Consider the following 20,392-nt stretch of genomic DNA (forward strand, 5'->3'; position numbering starts at 1 on the left):
GACCCCGCGGACGAATCTGAAGAAGACTAACTACTCCGTTATGCATTTTGTTGCTTGTTGTGTACTCTTGTTGACACTGTTTGAATTGGGTTTAGTGCCCATTTTCTGTTTTGATTTGACAGTTAAATTAATGCAGATGTCATGATTTCTGACACCGCCGGCTTGTAAAATATGGCTCTGTGACTTGTGATGATTACTTTTAATTAATGTATCTGATGTCACCACTGTCAAAACTTTTTAACTATTGCTATAAATTTACCCTTCGTTTCCATTTTTGGTTATGTTTGTGCAATGGAAAGGAAGCGATACAGGCAAAGACTTTCCGAAATCTTTCGGGTGCTTGATGCTGCTGATGGCCTGTTGATGTTACAGCATCCGGTAACAAGATCGATGCTTAGGGGCAGGCGACCCATTCCAAATGCTGCTCCGGTTCGTGCCAACCGAGCATGTCAAAGCCTTGTTATTTTGGATCCTCAACCGGAGGATCCCGGAGTGCAGCTATCGGCTGATATGCTGACTGGTTTAATTCCGGTGGACCCTGAATGGCGATATCGTCTGACATACCAACGTCAGTCCGGTGGTCGGACGAGGAGGCAGCAGATGGATGGCTCTGGCTCGGTATCCCAAATGGTTGGTGGCTCAGCTGGTCATTTGGCCGTCAACCCTGTGGTGGTGGTGGTGGAGGAAGACGATGGTGATGAGGTGGGGGTGCCTACCCCTGCAGTGGTGATGGCACCCAGCCTTCCTCAATAGGTGTTTATGAACATGTTCTGTATTTTGGTTCCCTTATGTTTGGTTTTTTAAAAACAGGGACAAGTACTTGGTTTTTAATTTTTTGAGATAGGTTATGTATATGTGACGATGCCTATCTATTTTTGGGGCGGTTTATGTATCTATTACCAAGATACCCGCCGTAAGCGCTTGTTGTGGTTACCCAATGACTTATAATGAAAGATATTTCGTGTTTAAGGGTTTTATTTTTACCGGTTAATGCATTCATTGTGCGATGGTAACTTTTGTAGTAGATGAATTTAAATCTTTATTAAACTTGCATTAAGCAAAAAAGGAAAAACAGAGAAAAGTCCCGTCACGGGTTACAAGTGTGAGCTGGAGGAGGTGATTAACTCTTGCTGTTAGGAGCAAGGCATTACAAATAGCATTTCTTCAGCTGGGCGATGTTCCAACTGCGCGGGACCGGCGTGCCATCTAATCGGGACAGGCGATAGGCCCCTTTGCCCAGGTCTTCTTGTATGACATAGGGGCCTTCCCAGTTGGGGCCCAGTTTTCCCGCCGGTTCCATTCGACTTGCTTCATTATCGCGCATGACGTAATCGCCTACCTTGAAACTTAGTTTGGCCACCCGTTTGTTGTAATATTTTTCCAGAGCTTTTTTGTATCGCGCCTCGCTGATAGCGGCCGCCTCGCGCCTCTCTTCCAACAAATCTAGGCTCTCTCTCAGCGATTGATCATTGTTGTTGTTTACCTTGAGGCGGCGTAACGACGGCAACCCTGCTTCAGCAGGTATCATCGCCTCCATTCCATAGGTAAGGCTGAATGGGGTTTCGTTGTTGCTAGTCTTGGGCATTGTTCGATGCGCCCAAAGGACATGTGGCAACTCCTCCACCCACGAGCTTCCCTCGTGTCCTAGCCGCTTTTTGATACCCTCTAGCAAGCTCCTGTTCGTCCGCTCCACCTGTCCGTTACCCTGTGGGTGTGCTACCGATGTGAAGATCTGCTGAATGTGGAGGTCGGCGCACCATTCCTGGAAAATTCTATCCGTGAACTGCGTCCCATTGTCACTCACCAGGTAGAGTGGTAAGCCAAACCTGCATACAATGTGTTCCCAGAGAAACTTTTTGGCGTTTTCCGCCGTTATCTTAGCCAAAGGTTTCGCTTCCACCCATTTGGTGAAGTAATCAACCGCCACGATTAAATATCTTAATTTCCCGGGAGCTGGTGGGAAAGGTCCCACGATATCTACAGCCCATTTCTGAAAAGGCCATGCTGATGTCACTGGTACCAGGCTATTTTTGGGCCGAATTGTTTGAGGGGCGAACTTCTGACAGCTGAGGCATCGTCGCAATTCTCTGACAGCGTCTTCGTGCATCCTGGGCCAGTAGTACCCCGCGCTATGAATTTTGGCGACCACTGCTCGAGGCCCGGCGTGTATACCGCATATACCCTCATGTATTTCGCTGACGAGGTATTTCGCTTCTACCGTGGAAACACATCGCAGCAGCGGACCCAAGTAAGATTTTCGATACAGGACACCATCGTTGACTTCATATTGCAGCGCTTTCGTTTGTACCTTTCGTGCTTCGCCCTTGGCGGGGGGCAGCTCGCCTGTTTTAAGAAAAAGTAGGATCGGGGTATACCAACAGGGTTCTTCTATTGTGACAGCGGAAACGCTCCGTGGTTCGATTGAGGGTGTCTGTAATGTTTCAACTTTGACTTCCCTCTCCATGCCGGAGGTGGCGAGTTTGCTTAAGGCGTCCGCTATCTGATTCTTCCCTCTGTGCACGTGGTTAAGTGTGACTTTGTCGAAAGAATTCATGAGCTCTTTGGTTTTTGCCAGATATTTTGCCATTGCCTCGTCTTTTGCTTCATATGTTTCGTTGACTTGATTGTTGACCAGCAGCGAGTCGACGTACGCGTCTACCCTGGCTGCCCCCATGGATTTTGCCATTCGCAACCCTGCCAGTAACGCCTCGTATTCCGCCTCGTTGTTAGAGCACTCGAAGTCAAAACGTAAAGCGTACATTAGCCTGATTTGGTCCGGACTTATCAGCATCAGACCTGCCCCGGATCCCTTTCCACTGGATGATCCATCTGTGTACAACTTCCAAGTCTGCCTCGCTGTGCTGGTCTCTGGTATATCTTGGATGACCGGGTCCGTAACTATCTCTCCTTCCGGTATTTCGGCTAAGAAATCAGCAATTACTTGCCCCTTAACCGCCGTTCGTTTCTGATATTCGATATCTAGGGCTCCCAGCTCGATAGCCCACTTGGCCAACCTACCCGAGACCTCCGGTTTGTGCAGGACCTGCTGTAGCGGATAGTTAGTTAAGATCTGTACACGGTGTGCCTGAAAGTACCTTCTTAATCGCCTCGTGGCGTGTACCAATGCTAAAACCAGCTTTTCCAGCGTAGGGTAGCGCGTTTCAGGCCCTGCTAACACCCGGCTTATGTAGTATATTGGCGTTTGTTTTCCTTCCCGTTCAACCATGAGCACGGCGCTTACTGCTGTGTGGGCCGCTGCTAGATACATTTTTAGCACTTCACCGTGTCTAGGTGCGGTCAGCGTGGGCAGCCTTTCTATGAAGCGTTTCATCTCCTGCAGAGCTCGTTCCGCTTCGCCGGTCCATTTGAAATTCTTTTTGTCGAGGCAATCTTTTAGCGTTTTTATGAATGGCAATGATTTTTCAGCATGCCTTGCTAGGAACCTGTTGATTGCTACCAGTCGTCCATTTAGGGCTTGAGCTTCCTTCAGCGTTCGGGGGGAAGGCATTCGCGATATGGCGGTTATTTTTTCTGGGTTAGCTTTAAAGCCGTCGCGGGTGACTACTACCCCCAGAAATTTCCCCTCTTCCACCCCAAAAGAACACTTTTTTGGGTTCAACTTTATGTTGTACTCTCTGAGCCGCTGGAAAGTTTCCTCTATATCTGCCAACATTTGTTTTTCTTCGCTGCTCTTTATTACCAAGTCGTCTACATAGACTTCCAAGTTTCGCCCGATCTGTGTTTCGAACACTTTGTCCATGAGCCTCTGATAGGTAGCACCTGCATTCCGTAGCCCAAAAGGCATTTTGGTATAACAAAAGATGCCAACGTCAGTGTGGAAGGCTGTTTTCTCTTCATCTTCTTTGGACATTTTGATCTGGTGGTACCCTTTATACGCATCCAAAAAACACTTGTATCAATACGGCACCAGGGAGTCAACCTTTAAATCAATCTCAGGCAACGGGTATGCGTCTTTTGGACACGCCTTGTTCAGATCTTTGAAGTCGATACACATCCGCCATGTGCCATCGGGTTTCTTAACCATGACCGGGTTAGACACCCAAGTATGGTACTGTGTTTCCCTGAGGATTCCAGCTTCCACTAACTTGCGTACTTCCTTAACGACCGCTGCCCGGCGATCCGGGGCCATGCTGCGTTTACCCTGGGCGACTGGCTTAATGCCTGGGAGCGTGGCGAGTTTATGTTCCGCTTTATCGCGAGGGACTCCCGTCATATCAGCGTGCTCGAAAGCGAAAATGTCTGCGTTTCTTTTTAGCAATTGTTTCAAATCGCTTTTTACTTCTGGGGACAGAGTGTCGCCGATGGTGACCATTTGGTCCGGGTGGCGTGTGCTCAATACCCACCTTTCTGGTCCTGTGGCCCCCGCGGGCCCTTGGCGACATCGTTTGGTATCCAATATTTCTCCAATTCTGTCGCAAAATACGGTAGCAATACCTTGCGGTGTTGGAAACTTCATAAAACCTCTCGCCGTGGAGACTATGGCATCTAACTTTCCCAAGGTGAACCTTCCGATAATCACATTGTGGTATGACTCGGCGCGGACCACGAGGAAAGTTAGTAGTATTGTTCTTTCTTTGGGTGCTTGCCCGAAAGTTACCGGGAAGGTGATTTGACCAATAGGATCCACCTTTTCTCCTGTGAAACCCTTAATAGGAGCATGTACTGATTCGAGCAGCTTTTTATCCTCTGGTTGCATTCTATCGAAGCAATGCTCGTAGATGATATCTTCCGAGCTTCCGGTGTCGACCAGGATTCGCCTCATACGGTAATCTCCTACCGCCGCAGAAATGATCAGGGCGTCCGTGGTGAGATGTAAATCTTCCATTCGTGGTTCGATAGTCATTGTTGCCAACATCCAAGGTTCGAGCGTGGAGAAACTCCGCTTCGCCCCTCTTTTTATACCGGCATGAACCATGTTCAACTCGCGCGGCCTTTTTCCTGCCGCCTTATCGTTCTCCTCCTTGACCACGGGCGGGCCCTGCTTGATATCTCGCACTAGGTGTGCTAATTTTCCTGACTTCACGAAATATTCGATCTGTTTCTTAAGCTGGAAACAATCGTTAGTGTCGTGTCCGCTCCCCTTGTGATACTCGCAGTATTTGCTCGTATCTTTGTTCGGGTTGTCTTTTAGTGGTTTTGGTGGATTGAGCCTGAGGTTTTCTGAGGCGAGAATTTCTGCCGGGGTCTTGCTTAGATTGGGATATTCAGACCGAGGTTTTGACGTCTCATTCCTTGAGTAGGAGCTCCGGTGTCTATCATACCGCGAGTCTTTGTCATTTCGCTGATATCGGTCTCCCCTGTGCTTGCTCTTGGACCCCCGGTTATCTTTTTCCTCCTGGTTCTTCAGGGCTTCTTTCTTTCTGTTAGCCGCGTGGCTGGCCGCTACCGCTTTTTCCTGTATAACGTATACTTTGGCTATCCGCAGTATCTCGTCTATGGTCGGGGGTACCCCGTCCCTTCCATGCAACGTTCTCAGTAACTCGTCATCATTAACCCCTTGGAGGAAAGCTCCACATGCCAAATCGTTGGTGACGCCTGGTATCGCCAGGCTTTCTTTGTTGAATCTGATGATGAAATTTTCCACCGTCTCATTGTCTCGACGACGGATATGGAGTAGTTCGTTCCTATCTTTTGTGTGTCGGCGCTGTTGACTGAACTGTAGGATGAACTTTGATTCCAAATCTTCAAAACTATCTATTTCACCCGTGGGAAGGCTGTCCCACCATACTCGTGCCGCTTCCACTAAAGTTTGTACGAACATTTTGCACCATAGGGGCATGGGCCAGCAGGCCACTTCACCCGCGCTCTTAAATAAATTAAGATGATCGTCCGGGTCAGTGAGGCCATCGTACTTGCCGACTGTTTGGGGCATCTTCGGTTTTTCTTTGATAGGGGCTTCAGCGATCCTACGCGTGAATTTGGATCGGAATGTTGCATCTACTGGCTTGTACGGCTTGGTTAACTCGTCATCTTCTACATTCACTGGCTGTGTAGGTGGGATGTTCACACCCGGGGCGGGACCTGTTCCTAGACCGGAGTTTTCCAAAGGAGTCAACCGGGGTCTGACCGCATTTTCTCTGTTGTGCACGGGTTCAGTTGGCGCTTGGGTATACATTGGCTGTGGCGTCGGAAAGTTCCACCACGGCGGCATGTAGGCCGCGTATGGCGATTGAGAGCTTCCTTGTGTTGTTCCCTGAGGCGGATAAGCTGTTCCCCCGTATGAGGGTAGATACCCAAAAGGGGGCGCGTAGCAATACCCCGGGAAATACATTTGGTTTCCTGGTGTAACAGGGGCATTCATTATTCCGGTTGGCATGATGACCGGCTGATGAGGTGGGGTAGATAACGCCGCCGTAAGTGCGGCTGAATACAGCGGTGGCATTGGATTGGAGACCAACGGTTGGTAGTATTGGGGAGTATTGGTTTCAGATACTAAGATACTGGGACTCGCCGAGGTGATGACTGGAGTGGAGTAAAGGCGCGAAGTCTGTGAGAAGACAGCAGTCCCTGGGGCAGAGGTGCTACCGCCTGTCCCCTCCATCCTCCCAGGTGGTGTTTGTGAGGGCATATAGAGGAAAGGGTTTGTAACCACGGCCTGTGAAGAGACGGTGGTGATATTATCAAACCCCGGTGGCGGCCCTTCTGCCTCGAACTCTGGATCTAACGATCTGGTAACGGCCGGGGACGATAGTGGGGTGGTTCCGCTTCCCGCCCCCAGCGCCAAGTTATTATTTGTCAACCTTTGACCAGCCATGTTCTGATCACTTGCCATGAAGTTCTTTGTTGCTCTTATGGTCCCACGGATGGCGCCAATGAAGAAACACTGACCTTAACAACACCAATAGCTTCAATGATTAGTGACTTGAACGAGTGGCTGCAAAACAGAAACACCGTTAGGACTCATTACAGGAATGAGGTTATTCCTGTAACCACCCTCCGGCGTGAGAATAAGTATTTGTTCTTGGGAGAAGTATATGGGAGGAAGATGTAGGGGAATTAGATGATCATACCTTACGTATTTGTCTCTATTTATAGGTTTTCCATTAGGGTTTCCTTTATTTCAGGATACGCTCCGATAAACTGGAGATTTACACGATCTTCCCAAAAAGTGGGAGATTTAGTTGTGCACCTTCCATGTAGATATGGAAGATTCTAGAATAAATCTTTTTATTTATATTAATGTAAAAGGTTGTAACCGGGTCGGGTGACCGATGCGGGTCACACCTCCTCACTTACCAAAACATGATTTAAGGAGACAGTCTACAATAGGGAGATGTCAATCAGCCACACGTCAAGGCCGGCGAAAATATCTGGAAGATCGTACATTCTCCGGATTCCCTTTCCAGGTAGTATACATTGCTTTCTTTATTTTATAGTACTCGTTGATTCATTCGAAAATATGCTATGCAAGCTTCTGTTTTTTAGAAAATTGTTTTGATCGATTCTTGCTTTTATATTTTGTTACGATGGATATTTTTGTATAACTCATATTAGGAAAAATAAGTTAGTGTTTACACGACATACTCATGTATGACACAAAGATACAAGGTAGGAATGCTAGGAACTATTTTTGCCTTCTCAAGTCGTTCGGTCCTTTGGAAGTTATGTAGAAAATAGTATTGTGTTTCTCATGATCATTAAGACGTTTTACATATGGTTTATTTCTCATGTGTTGCAGGCGCTAATGATATTAGAGACACATCAGTTGCCATTGTCGCAGTTTTTGACGGACATAATGGCGCAGAAGCTAGTGAGATGGCTTCAAAAATGTTATTGGAGTATTTCACACTCCATGCTTCTTTTCTTTTGGATACCACATTTTCTTTTTTGTCCAACATATCAAAGGGAATGTTGCCAAATAAGGGGGGACATGGTTATGCCTCTCAAATGCCTGGTGAGCATCTTGGTGATTATGCGCTGCATACCGGAAGGATTAAGTTTACATTGTCAAAAATATTTAGTGAAGATTTCCACTTGGAAATCTTGAAAGAATCTTTGTTGAAGGCGATTGATGATATTGATGCCGGATTTGGTAAGGAAGCTTCTGGATACAACCTAAACTCTGGTTCTACTGCAGCGGTTATATTAATCGCAGATAATCAAATTTTAGCTGCGAATGTTGGAGACTCAAAGGCTTTCCTATGCTCTGAGATGTTTCAATCTCCTCATGAGGCTAAAGCTACGTTATTGAGATTGTATGAAAAGAGAAGACGTGAGGGTGCTTCTATACGCATGAAAGATTATAGAAATGTTAAATTGGGGGGCTTGCCCCATTTTGTTGCGAAAGAGTTAACAATGGACCACCATCCCGACAGGGTTGATGAAAGATCTCGAGTAGAAGCAGCTGGCGGTTATGTCTCTGAATGGGCTGGTGTATCGCGAGTCAATGGTCACTTGGCTGTTTCACGTTCTATTGGTGATTTGCCCTTTAAAAGCTTTGGTGTTATATCTGTTCCTGAGGTGACCGATTGGCAACCTTTGACGGCTAATGATAGTTATTTGGTGGCTGTTTCTGATGGTGTTCTTGAAAAGCTGGGCACACAGGATGTATGTGATCTATTATGGGACTTACATACTCCCGCCCCCTTGGAATTGCAATACAGTCCTTCATGTTCATACTCATTAGCCGATTGCATTGTTGATACCGCTCTTGAAAGAGGAAGTATGGATAATGTGGCAGCCAGTGGCGAAGCTTGAGATTTCCGACCGGGGAGGCGGAAATTACCGGACCTAAAAATTTCTATAAAACAAGGGGGTCGAAAACATATATACCCAAAAATTTCTATACGAAAACTACATACTTTCCACTACTGAGCGAAAAGTTCGGGGGGTCGGCCGCTCCCTTCCGCCCCTTAAAAGCTTCGCCCATGGTGGCAGCTGTTGTAGTTCCATTTGGGCTACAGAATCTGTCTACTGTTGGATCCCAAGGGCAGAATTATGTGGACAGACAATCTGGTAATTTGACTATTTCAACTTTTTATTACTAAATGTCTGGTTGGCATTGATATTTGGTTTATATAGCTCATCAGTGTAAATCATCGACACATTTAAATATACATTTGATTTCCAAGATCCTACATGGCAATGCACTGTTCTCGTTAATTCAACGCAAAACAATTTTAACAACAAACTGAAAACTAAACTTAACACTAGTTTCAACAAATCTGTACACTAGTTTCAACATTTTTGAATTAGAAGCAATGAACCAAGCTCCAGTACAACCAACCGTCAGAAAATAGTGCGCCATGAGTGGTGCTAAGCTTGGATCCAACCTCAACTGGCGTGCTAACGGTAGGGCTATAAACGAGCCGAGCCGAACGGAACCCCGGTGGCCTCAGGCTTGGCTCGTTTAAAATTCGAATCTTACCGAGCCGGCTCATTTTTGTTAACGAGCTGAGAGGTGGGGCTCGGGCTTAGCTCGTCAAAAGCTCGAGCCAGCTCGTGGCTCGTCAAACCGGCTCGTTTGTTTAAGAAAAAGTTTATATTTTTGTATTTTTTACACATAATGATATACATAAAACTAAAAAACAATAACTAAAACATTATTTAGGCTAGTAAAATAAAACATTATTTAGGCTAATAGAATAGTAATTTTGAGCAAACTATAAATAAAACAAAGAAGAAAAGATTATATGTTGCTTACCTTAATATATATATTTTTTTAAATCAAATCTATTTTTTTTGATAAAAAAGAGTCATGTTACTAATTAAACAACATTTCTTAAATATATTAGAATATACACGCACACACACATATATAATTTGGGGTTTAATTTAAACAAGCGAGCCTATGAGCCAACTAACGAACGAGCGAGCCACGAATCGAACCTACCTTGGCTCGGGCTCGGCTCGTTTACAAACTGAGCCGAGCCAACTCGTTTAAAACCGAGCTGATTTCAAACCGAGCTTTTTCTTAACTTTTTTTGAGTTAACTTCGAGCGAGGCTCGAGACACGAGCATTTTGAACATCCCTACTAACGGGATTACAAGTGGACAAGTTAGCGTGAGAAAATGTCGGCTGCATAACTGAACTGAGATATAAACAAACTATTATGTTGTTTCTGGACCTTTATACCGAGGAAATTGTGTAAGTGGCCGAGTTCAGTTATTTGAAACTTGGGATTTATCGGCTAACCGAAACATCAAATTATGCACCATAATAGACATTAAGTAATTATAAAAGCTACAATGTAAAGGTGTTGCTATTAGTGCCAAAAATAAAATCATTAAGATCAAGTTGTTCCCATTCAATCATTAAGGTTTTCGTCATAGGCTTCGCTATCCCAAGGATTTCTGATCTTCCTTATTCTTTCAAGCTCCATGGTCACTTCTTTCATGCTAGGTCTCTTCTTACCTTCCATGTGAAGGCATCTACATGCCAGGGAACATGCTGCTTCTAGCTGCTCATAGCTTTCCGCCTCCTCAAAAACACGAGGATCAATAATCTCAGTCAACCGATCTTCCCTCTGTGCAGTTAGGAGATATGCTGCAAGATTTCTTTCTTCTTGAGGTCTTTCCATGCTAAGGGGCTTAGATCCTGTTATGAGTTCTGCAAGAACCACACCAAAGCTATACACATCACTCTTATCTGTTAGTTGAGATGTATGAAAATATTCGGGATCCAAGTAACCTAGCGTCCCTTGAACTAGTGTAGTGACAGGATCATCAACCTCCAATCTTTGGAGTGACTTTGAGCCACCAAAATCGGCAACTTTTGCGGTGTAATTTTCATCCAACAAAATGTTCGCTGACTTCAGATCTGTATGTATGATGGTCATTGTTGCATCTGAGTGAAGATAAGCAAGTGCACCAGCTGATTCATGTGCTATCCTTAAACGGCTATCCCATGACAATCTTCTTGTGCTGCTATTATTATTATGAATGTGATCATGAAGATAGCCGTTAGAAACAAATTCAAAAGCTAGCAACGGGATCTCAGTTTCCAAACAACACCCCAAAAGCTGTACCACATTCCTGTGATTAATTCGTCCAAGAGTTAGAATTTCATTAATGAACAGCTCCATCTGTGTTTCGTCAGATACTTTGGACCTCTTGATCGCTACCACACGGTTATCTGGTAGCACTCCCTTGTACACAGTACCAGAACCACCTCTTCCAATAATCATATTGTCTGCAAAATTCATAGTTGCTTCTTCTATCTCTTCAGCTCGAAAAATATTTATGGAACCAACACCATTTTTTAGTTTATCTTCTAATAACAGAGCACCATTTTGTTGGAAGAATTTTTGTCTAAGCATAAGTTGCTTTCTCTTTTTGGACATGAGGGGTCCAAAATCGATACCTATATGGGGCTTCTTGGGCATTAGAGAGTCAAAATCCATACCTGTAATGAAACACATTACTTTTTATCTAACAAGAAAGCTTCCAAACACAAGTTGTAGGCAGATTAAACCGGGTGGCTTGCTTAAACTTGTAAATTAAAAAAATGTGAGGTTATAATTTTAAACAGGTCGGGGACTTGACCCGTTTATCTATAACCAACCTGTTTACTAAATGCGTTAGGCAGGCCAAATGTCTGTGATCCCAAGGGCGTAGCTTTGTGGGGGCGGCCGACCCCCTGAAGTTTTCGCTCGTTAGTGGAGAGTATGTAGTTTTCGTATAGAAATTTTTGGGTATACACGTTTTTGACCCCCCCCCCCCCCCCCCCCCCCCCCCGGTTTTATAGAAACTTTTGGTATATACGTTTTCGACCCCCCGGTCGGAAATCTCAAGCTTCGCCACTGGATCCGACTTCTTTAGACTCACCCAACCCAAAACCTGATTGTTTAAACACAAAACCTGCTCATAGCATTTTTGCCTATCAAATAAGATGACTTAGACTTATATGGGAAGTCATATATATCGATTTATACATCAATGTACCCCAACAGTAAGTATGCTCGAGTGATCCAAGCTGACGTAGGTCCAGGTCTTGAAATCCCTAGCTCAATCTTTTTTTTTTTAACAACTGAATATATAAAAGACACCAACTAGCAAAATGCTAGAAGGACAAGAACATACATGACAAGGAGCGGGTTTTTTAACCAACGAACCCAACTAACGTCCGACTTTCTATTTCTATAATCAAACCAATTCTATAGAATCAAAAACACTTTTTTTCTCGTCCGTTCATTCCCATGAACAGTATCGTTTAGAATACCTAGCTCAACATTGGTTTAATTTGCAGATCTATCACTCTAAAAGTTATTATGCTCCGGTTACTTTTATAGAGTTAACATTCCATCACAATGGATGCCATGAAAGGACAGAAGAGGAGACAAGAAGACCGAAAAGTTTGTTTGTTAAACGAAATAAGGTTGTCGTGAAATCTTCTTTCAGTATGTTTTCGGCATAATTAGTATTACTTTTCCCACATAGACACACACATTGAAGAATCTACGCACATATAAATTGGGAGTTCGTAATACCTGAGTTCTGGCCATTGTCAGTGAAGGAAAACTTATTAAACATCCTACCAAATATTGTTTTGCTTGCACTATGAGACACATTATTAGTGTTCTCTTGCAACTTCAGTACATACTCAAGACTAAGCACAACCTCAGCCATAGTAGGACGAAGCTTTGGATGGTTATCCAAACATCTTTCTGCTATTCGAACAAACTGCTTTAAACATTTTGGGGATATTTCACTCCTTATAGCAGAATCAATTATATCCTTCAAACGACCTTCTTTGATCGAGTCTTGAGCCCATGTTGCTATTCCCCAGTCAAGACTGTCATCCACTGCCATCTTCCGGCACAACACTTCCAACAATACCACCCCAAAAGCATACACATCAGATTTAGTCGTCAGTTTTCCGGTGGCGAAATAATTTGGATCAAAATACCCAAAAGTGCCTTTGACAAGTGTGCTGACATGACTCGATTGCTGATTCCTTGGGCTTATTTTAGACAACCCGAAATCTGAAACTTTAGCTGCCCAACTTTCATCTAACAATATATTGGAGCTTTTTACATCTTGGTGTATAATACCAAATTCAATCCCGGTACCAGTGTGGAGGTAATCCAATCCACGAGCTGCACCTATGCAAATCATGAGTCGCTCACACCAAGTAAGAGGAGTACCAAGTTTGTGGAGATGATCTTCAAGTGTTCCATGGGGCATGTATTCGTACACAAGGATCATTTCTGTTTCATAATTACAGTAACCAATCAGAGAAACTAGATGACAGTGACGCAACTTGGAAAGCATTTCAACTTCAGCCCAGAACTCGGATGCCCCCTGATTGGACATTGCATCCAATCGTTTAATGGCTGCAACCACAAGAGTCGACCCATTGTAAATATTACCCTTATATACTTTCCCGAAACCTCCACGCCCTATCACTAATGATTCTGCGAAACTTTCTGTTGCTGAAAGAATTTCACCAAATTCAAAGTGACGGCAAAGTTGTGACCATTGCATGGAAGAAGAGGAGGAAGAGGTAGAGGTAGGGGTGGAAGGCCCAGATTCATTGCCAGTAGCATGAAACATAATTATTGATGAGGTAGAAGTAGAAGGAGATATCGAAAGGTATGACTCTTAAATGGATGATGATCTTAAATTTATAAAAGAGGATGGACGACTTTAGAAACACAGATTATGTGGGGCCGTTGACATTTTCCTTTTTTTTTTTCGAACAGCCGTTGACATCTTCCTCTCGAATAAACATTTCTGAAGAGGCGTTTTGAACGAATCAAACCATTCTGGCCGCCATGGGCGAAGCTTTTAAGGGGCGGAAGGGGGCGGCCGATCCCCCGAACTTTTCGCTCAGTAGTGGAAAGTATGTAGTTTTCGTATAGAAATTTTTGGGTATATATGTTTTCGACCCCCCTGTTTATAGAAATTTTTAGGTCCGGTGATTTCCGCCTCCCCGGTCAGAAATCTCAAGCTTCGCCACTGCTGGCCGCGTACCCCACCCAATTTTTTTTTTCTCTTATAAATATAGAGTGGGATTCACTATTAAAATATAATTTCCCTTTATATTTAGTAGGAGAGATAGAGAACGATGAATTTAGCCGTATCCTATTTTTTTCTGGGTCTGACATATTTGTTTAGATTAATCAACAAACTAAACCTATCTATACTTTTTATAAAAGCAGAAATTCAAGTAACATAAGAAAAGTTGATGTGTCAGCTAAAGAGCATGTTCAACAAGGCTTTTCTTATCTCATTATTACATCATAAAACCTAATATATAAATCACTTTAATTTGATTTCAGACCACTATCTTGTGTATTCAAATGGTCTGGCCCACATTCCAAATGTTAAACCACCGTTTTCTATAAGAAAGTATCAGATGCTTCCTTTGGTAAATGTATACCGAGCAGCAACTGTTTTGAAATGCGGGTAATTTGAAATTCAAAATGCATGGGGATATGTAATTTTCAATTATTACATGTCACTCACTCACTTCTGTCAATTATCTTCTTAGATAAACGTCTTCTCTACTTTTGTATTTTCAAACCGCATTTCTAATGCATCTCTCCCTCAAACCCATTCTTCTCAATACTCGGCATTTGTTCATAAATGATAACAGAAAACTGAAGCTCTCTCCGTCCCACTTTCAGAAAATTTTTTGGGGATATGTGGTTTTCCTTGATCATGGTAACGTGATATATATGATTAGGTTTGCTTTTCTTTTTGATTTTTACTAAAGTTTTGTTATTTGAGTTATGACTAAATGTTGATTGTGAATGATTTGCTGCAGTTGATGATGATGATGATTGTTCTACAGTTGTTTCCAGTGTCATTGTTTCAACATCGTGTAAAGTATGTGTTTTTTGCTACTCCAGTTTTAAAATTTTGAATTCTTAACTTTCAAGTGAGATACTCTAATTCTCGGTTTATATTTCAGTCTAATCCCAGTTGTTTGAAATTTATATAATCTGCTGCGGGTTATTATAGGTTTGTATTAAAAGAAGCATAAAGTTAAATTAAACACAAAGAAGATTATTAATAATGTTCATTTAAATGATGATTATGTATATGATTTTGGGCAGATGATGATGATGTAGAACCCGCAGTAGTTCCTACTAAACGCAAGAAAGGATTTGCTGCTGCTGTAAGATAACATTTTGTCTTACTAGAGTAATGGTCTTTCCTGCAGATGATGATGACGATGATTGTTCTACAGTTGTTTGTAGTGTCATTGTTTCAACTTCGTGTAAAGTATGTGTTTTTTGCTACTCCAGTTTTAAAATTTTGAATTCTTAATTTTCAAGTGATATACTCTAATTCTCGATTATGTATATGATTTTGGGCAGATGATGATGATGTGAAACCCATAGTAGTTCTTACTAAACACAAGAAAGGATCTGTTACTGATGCATCTTGATCTGTTAATGAGAGATCAGGTTTCTAGAAACCTGATGTTGATGCATTGAGCACTTCCGTGGAGTACATGGCGATTGTCGAAGATATACATTGATGGAATTTAAAGCTAAAAGCACTAAATTTGTAGCTAAAAGCACTAAATTTTGTTGTTAGGTTCGTAAATTTCTTGTTGGTGTTGTTATATTTTAAAGTTTGGTTGTAATTTTAAGCTGAATTAGTATTATTATCTAATTTTTATTATCATATGATTATTGCAAATTGGTACTTTTTATGTATAAGTGAAATTGTTTATGATTTTAATTAGAGTAGGTGTTGATATTGTATCAATATTTGTTAGTGTATAGAGAACATCTGCTCTAAATCATCATCTGCTGATCTAACGGCTGTTTGACTTGCTACTGTTGTCAATTTCTATCATCTGTTGTTGCCAACTTCTGATTGACTTGCTACTATTGGAAACAGGAGAGGTTTAAACAGATGTCCCGAATATCTTTGTATTCCAAATGAATAGATTTTTTATCTGAACTAAATGATGATTGCTAATGTGTCAATTTTTATGCTTCTAAGATTTTTTTATCTGAGTTAAAATACATTTAATTTCAAACTACTGCTCTATATTAAAATGTCAAATGTCTGGCCCACATTCAAGAGTGTAAACTACTTCCCATAGCTAAGAAATTATAACTTAGCAGATGTTTCCTTTGGTAAACATATACCATAGCAGTGGTTTTGAAATTGCCGGTAATTTCAAATTCAAAATGCCTCGGGATATGTACTTTGTAATTAATGCAGGTCACTCAATCACTTCTTTCTTATGTTTAAGGCGTCTTATAGGTAAATGAATAGGTTATTTTTAATTATAATAATGTGTTTAATTTTTATATTTTTCCCATGTAAATGCATTAAAAGCCTAACGACTGTCGCATCATATTCTTTAGTCATAACCGCCTTCATTGGGTATATACAATACATTGGGCAGTGTTTTGGATCATTACTGTTTTCATCCATTTACTCAATCATCTTCAAAAGTTTGTTGACGAGATTTTCACAAGGCTCTCTTCAGAATGGAAAAAATGGGTTTCAAGTGATTGTTGACGAGATTTTCACAAGGCTATCTGCAGAAGATATTGGCCGTTTCAAATGTCTTTCAAAGAATTTTTATAGGGAATTATTCAAGTCATGCATTTCAGATGATGCATGTTCTCCGAAGAGGAGATTCAGTACAAAAGAAACTACTATCCTTTAAAGACACGTTAATTGTCATTGACGACGTAGTTGCTGGTACTTTGGATGTTGTTAGAAGCAAAACCTTAAGTTTTCCTAACAATGTCCACCCTAGCAACTTACGTATTCTATCGTATTTTAATGATTTGTTGTTAGTTTGCAATCAAGACAATGGCTGTCAGTTGATTCTTTGGAATCCAACTACCAGGCGCTATAAGGTTTTGTGTGATGACTACTTCAATTTCAATCATCATCGAAACTCGGATACTGGTGGAATTTATTTTGATTAGTTCAATGATCGGAAAGTGCTGAACATCAGATGTTACCGTAATGTAACTGCTGCTCGTGTTTACTCACGACGTCGTGAGTCATGGAGAACAATAAATTTCGGTAGCGTAAACAATTATGGTTCAAGTGGTTATTCATGGTCTACAGGAGTGTATGCTTATAAAACCATATATTTTATGGTTTCAAATTATTGGTATCCACTAGGTGAGAGGAACATCGTTGCTTTTGATGTTCTAAGTGAGACTTTCAGAATGCTTCATTTTCCCGAGAGTATTGTAGTTAATCCTTGCCAAGGGCATTTTTTTTAACCATCGCAAAGAGGTTGCATATGATTGTTATTGGAAAGTCTGCTGAGCTAACTGCTGATTTGCTCAGATATGAAGAAGACGGCAGGATGAAGGTGTTTGTTTTCAATAATCCTCGTGAGTTGATTATGTAGATAGGCGCCGAAGGACTAATATAATTGAAGACAACAAATGGCTGATAACAAGCATCTGGGGGGATATGATTGAAGTTGATCTCAACAACGAACTTCTGAAATACCTCCAACATGTTGACAACTTCAATGGTCCGAATGGAGCTTTACTTATCGAGACTACTGTTTCACCAATTGATTAGGAATTAGGATCCTGTATTTTATTGAATGCTATTTGCTGTTTTGACAATTGTATTTTATATATAATTAGTTATGTTAAAATTATTAATCAAAGCTCTGTTATTTGCTGCATTAAAATTTTATTGAATGAATATTAATGTTTGAGAGTGTAAAAGCTTGTAATATTGGCAAAGGTCTTAAATTATAAAAGCTCTTTTATTGCGAACAGATGTTTCAAAATAAAACAGTGGTTGATACATCTGTTGATTTGGGTCAACAGATGGATGAATTTTGTATGATGTTTGACAAATGTAGTTTTTATATAATTAGTTCTGTTAAAATTATTAACCATGTTTGTTATTTAAATTAAGTAAATAAATATTTAGGTTTGAGAGTATAAAAGCTTGTAATATTGGCAAAAGTATGTTTAAATGATCAAAAATCTGTTATTGGGAACAGATGTTTGAAAATAAAACAGTGGTTGATACATCTGTTGACTTCAATTTCCATCTCTTGCTGTTTAGAACTTTCCTTGATTACAATTCCTTTTCCTTTTTCTAAAGGGTTGTTTATGTTAGGAAGTTTCGTAACTGGTTTTTTCCTACGTATACGACTCCCCCATACATAATTCTTTCTTTTCTTTCGTTTTGGCTTTGACAAAGGTGGAGCATTGAATTCTAAAGGTTGTTCTACATAAGCAAAGTATCCGGTAAAATCTTGGGAAACTTCTACATTCACCGGGTAAAGATTGAGGTTCTGAAAGGCTTCAGATATCTCGTTCATGCTGTATAGCATATATGCAAAATGCACAAAAAGGCTAAGTTAAAACTTTGGAACAAAGTTTAACAAATAAACATGGAAGTTTTATTGCACACTATTTGTACAAAATACAGGAAAGAACAACTCGGATTTATTTATTTATTTACTGAGAAGTACTATTACTAGACTTAGGGTATTTAAAGATTTGCATGTTCTGCTACAGTGGCTAGCATATAAAAATTTGCCCATTTCTCATCTAGCTTGTCTTCCCAAGGTGATTTATTGATTAATTCCTGGGTTTCCCTTTTAATCCTCTTTTCTCGGATTTGCTCTTTACTTTTCTTAATAATCATACTCCTTTTTCTAGGAGAAAGCGGTTTCTCATATTGTGCTTTTCGCACAAATATTCCTTCTTCAGGAATTGTAGGGAGTTTTGAAGATTTGGTTTTGGAGGAACTTCCCTCTTCGTAGACTGACCTATCTAATTTAAGATAGATATTTTGCAGCGTTTGCTTGCCCATACTGTAACTAACAAATAGTCAGTTTAATAAAACACATAATCTTATAATAGTAATCAGGAAAAATTAAGTATCTTTAAATACTTAAGTAGCTTAACTCAGTGGCTCTGATACCACCTTATTTCTGTCACGGCCCCCGACCCGGTTTGACCCGTTTCAGGAGCCGCGGGACAGAAATCCCGTGATATTTATTTATTTGAATTTAGCAGCGGAATTTTAACATCAGGATCATTTTAAAGCTAAAAACTTTTCCCTATTATTTTATTTCACAACTCGAGATAAAACCCCGATAATTTACAATAATAAGATTTTTCTGATAAATCTTTATTTCAAAACATATTTCTTTATTTTATACTGATCCACTTTCTTAAGCTTGTAATGCTCCCCAACACTTTTCCTGAATTACAATAGATCACCTGAAACATATTTGAAAAATGTTTTGTCTGCGGGAAATACTGAGTGAATCATTCTATTTATTAAAATGACTCGTTTATTGTAATTTACAGTATTAAGAGTTTTTACATACGTTTCTGATATCTACCAACTACCCACAGTAATTGTCACTCGACCGGATCTGTGACTGTGGTCATATCACCATTGGCTGCCCCAATGAATGACGTATATCACTTAATTTTAGGTTCGCCCACCTAATGTGATAAAAACAGTAGTAATGTGCACAATACCCCACATACTGGCTGTAATTTGGTGATTACATAAACTTAATCACTGTAATTATAATTCTGAAAATAATTTGGAGTATTGTAAAACAGTTGATAAAAAGAGAATGACTCACATTGCAGATTTAACACGGACAGAATATGATTTAGCCTTGTTAACCTAATTTAAATAATAATGCACACAAAACCGGGTTAGTGATCAATACAGCAGTTACGATAACTCACGAGATCAAATTCTCACAACGAACGACAAAGTGCAATACTTAAACATTCATCAATTTAACGACGAACGACAAAGTATAACCCTATGTGGGCGGCACTTAAACATCCATTGGATATATTGATCTCGGAAAATGAATCGTAATAGCGATCGAGTGATTACCCTGTTTTGCGGCAGCAATTCGAGAGCAGTGTGTGTTTAATTGTGATATAACGATCTTAATTCGACGTACAGAAGGCTTTTGGCCGTCGTTTTAACTCCAGAAAGCAAGTGCCAATGTCTGCTATTTATACTGATTTTTGGACAGGTGTCACACCCCGATTTCCACGTGTCACCGGTGGGCCCGGTGTGGGGTACAGTGACGTAGTTGGCATCGTCATAGACAAACAACACAATCTAATAATGCACAGCGGAAGCAGAGTAGATACATTTCAACTTTAATTAAAATGACATAATAAACATCATAAGTAGTTGAAACGGATCCACAGGCGGATCAAATAAAAATAAGAATAAATTGTTCAACAGTTATTTGTCGTCCGAGCTTGCGAGACTATAGTGGACGCTCTTAGGAAACAGCCAGCCTAGTTCGTATAGTACCTGCACTTAATCTTTTGGGAAAAATACGTCAGTTTACACTGGTAAATACAAATCGACTGACTCATTTTGAAAATGATTGAAAATTGATTTAAATGCACAAGGCATAAATATTTTTATTAACTTGGGATATTTATGCAATATAAACTTGTGAACGATT

General features: G+C 41.0%; 4 protein-coding genes across 4 annotated transcripts; 1 reads left to right on the top strand and 3 right to left on the bottom strand.

Annotated features, from left to right (window-relative positions):
- Positions 1-1,147: 1,147 nt before the first annotated feature.
- On the bottom strand, positions 1,148-3,871 carry LOC110875319. The gene has a single exon (XM_022123516.1). It carries the CDS (start codon positions 3,869-3,871, stop codon positions 1,148-1,150), a length of 2,724 nt encoding a protein of 907 aa, XP_021979208.1.
- Positions 3,872-3,916: 45 nt separating this feature from the next.
- On the bottom strand, positions 3,917-6,793 carry LOC110875318. Its single transcript, XM_022123515.1, has one exon. It carries the CDS (start codon positions 6,791-6,793, stop codon positions 3,917-3,919), a length of 2,877 nt encoding a protein of 958 aa, XP_021979207.1.
- Positions 6,794-7,743: 950 nt separating this feature from the next.
- LOC110875317 (probable protein phosphatase 2C 51) lies at positions 7,744-8,718 on the top strand. Its single transcript, XM_022123514.1, has one exon. The coding sequence runs from the start codon at positions 7,777-7,779 to the stop codon at positions 8,716-8,718; it is 942 nt and encodes a 313-aa protein (XP_021979206.1). The 5' UTR covers positions 7,744-7,776.
- A 1,491-nt stretch (positions 8,719-10,209) lies between these two features.
- On the bottom strand, positions 10,210-13,540 carry LOC110875316 (serine/threonine-protein kinase PBL27). Its single transcript, XM_035977347.1, has 3 exons — positions 13,331-13,540; positions 12,450-13,291; positions 10,210-11,365 (listed from the first exon to the last, which is right to left on the bottom strand). Exons 1-3 carry the CDS (start codon positions 13,513-13,515, stop codon positions 10,269-10,271), a joined length of 2,124 nt encoding a protein of 707 aa, XP_035833240.1. The 5' UTR covers positions 13,516-13,540; the 3' UTR covers positions 10,210-10,268.
- Positions 13,541-20,392: the final 6,852 nt, after the last annotated feature.

Source organism: Helianthus annuus, chromosome 9 (assembly GCF_002127325.2).
Source record: "Helianthus annuus cultivar XRQ/B chromosome 9, HanXRQr2.0-SUNRISE, whole genome shotgun sequence".
NCBI lineage: Eukaryota > Viridiplantae > Streptophyta > Magnoliopsida > Asterales > Asteraceae > Helianthus > Helianthus annuus.

What these genes read in the sequence shown, in the direction of transcription:
- LOC110875319 (XM_022123516.1), bottom strand. Translation starts at nt 3,871, where the DNA reads ATGTCCAAAGAAGATGAAGAGAAAACAGCCTTCCACACTGACGTTGGC.
- LOC110875318 (XM_022123515.1), bottom strand. Translation starts at nt 6,793, where the DNA reads ATGGCAAGTGATCAGAACATGGCTGGTCAAAGGTTGACAAATAATAAC.
- LOC110875317 (XM_022123514.1), top strand. Translation starts at nt 7,777, where the DNA reads ATGGCTTCAAAAATGTTATTGGAGTATTTCACACTCCATGCTTCTTTT.
- LOC110875316 (XM_035977347.1), bottom strand. Translation starts at nt 13,515, where the DNA reads ATGTTTCATGCTACTGGCAATGAATCTGGGCCTTCCACCCCTACCTCT. An exon ending in TTCGGGAAAGTATATAAGGG is followed by an intron (nt 13,292 to 13,330) that starts TAATATTTACAA and finishes GGTTGCAGCCAT; the next exon opens with TAAACGATTGGATGCAATGT. An exon ending in TGACAATGGCCAGAACTCAG is followed by an intron (nt 11,366 to 12,449) that starts GTATTACGAACT and finishes GTTTCATTACAG; the next exon opens with GTATGGATTTTGACTCTCTA.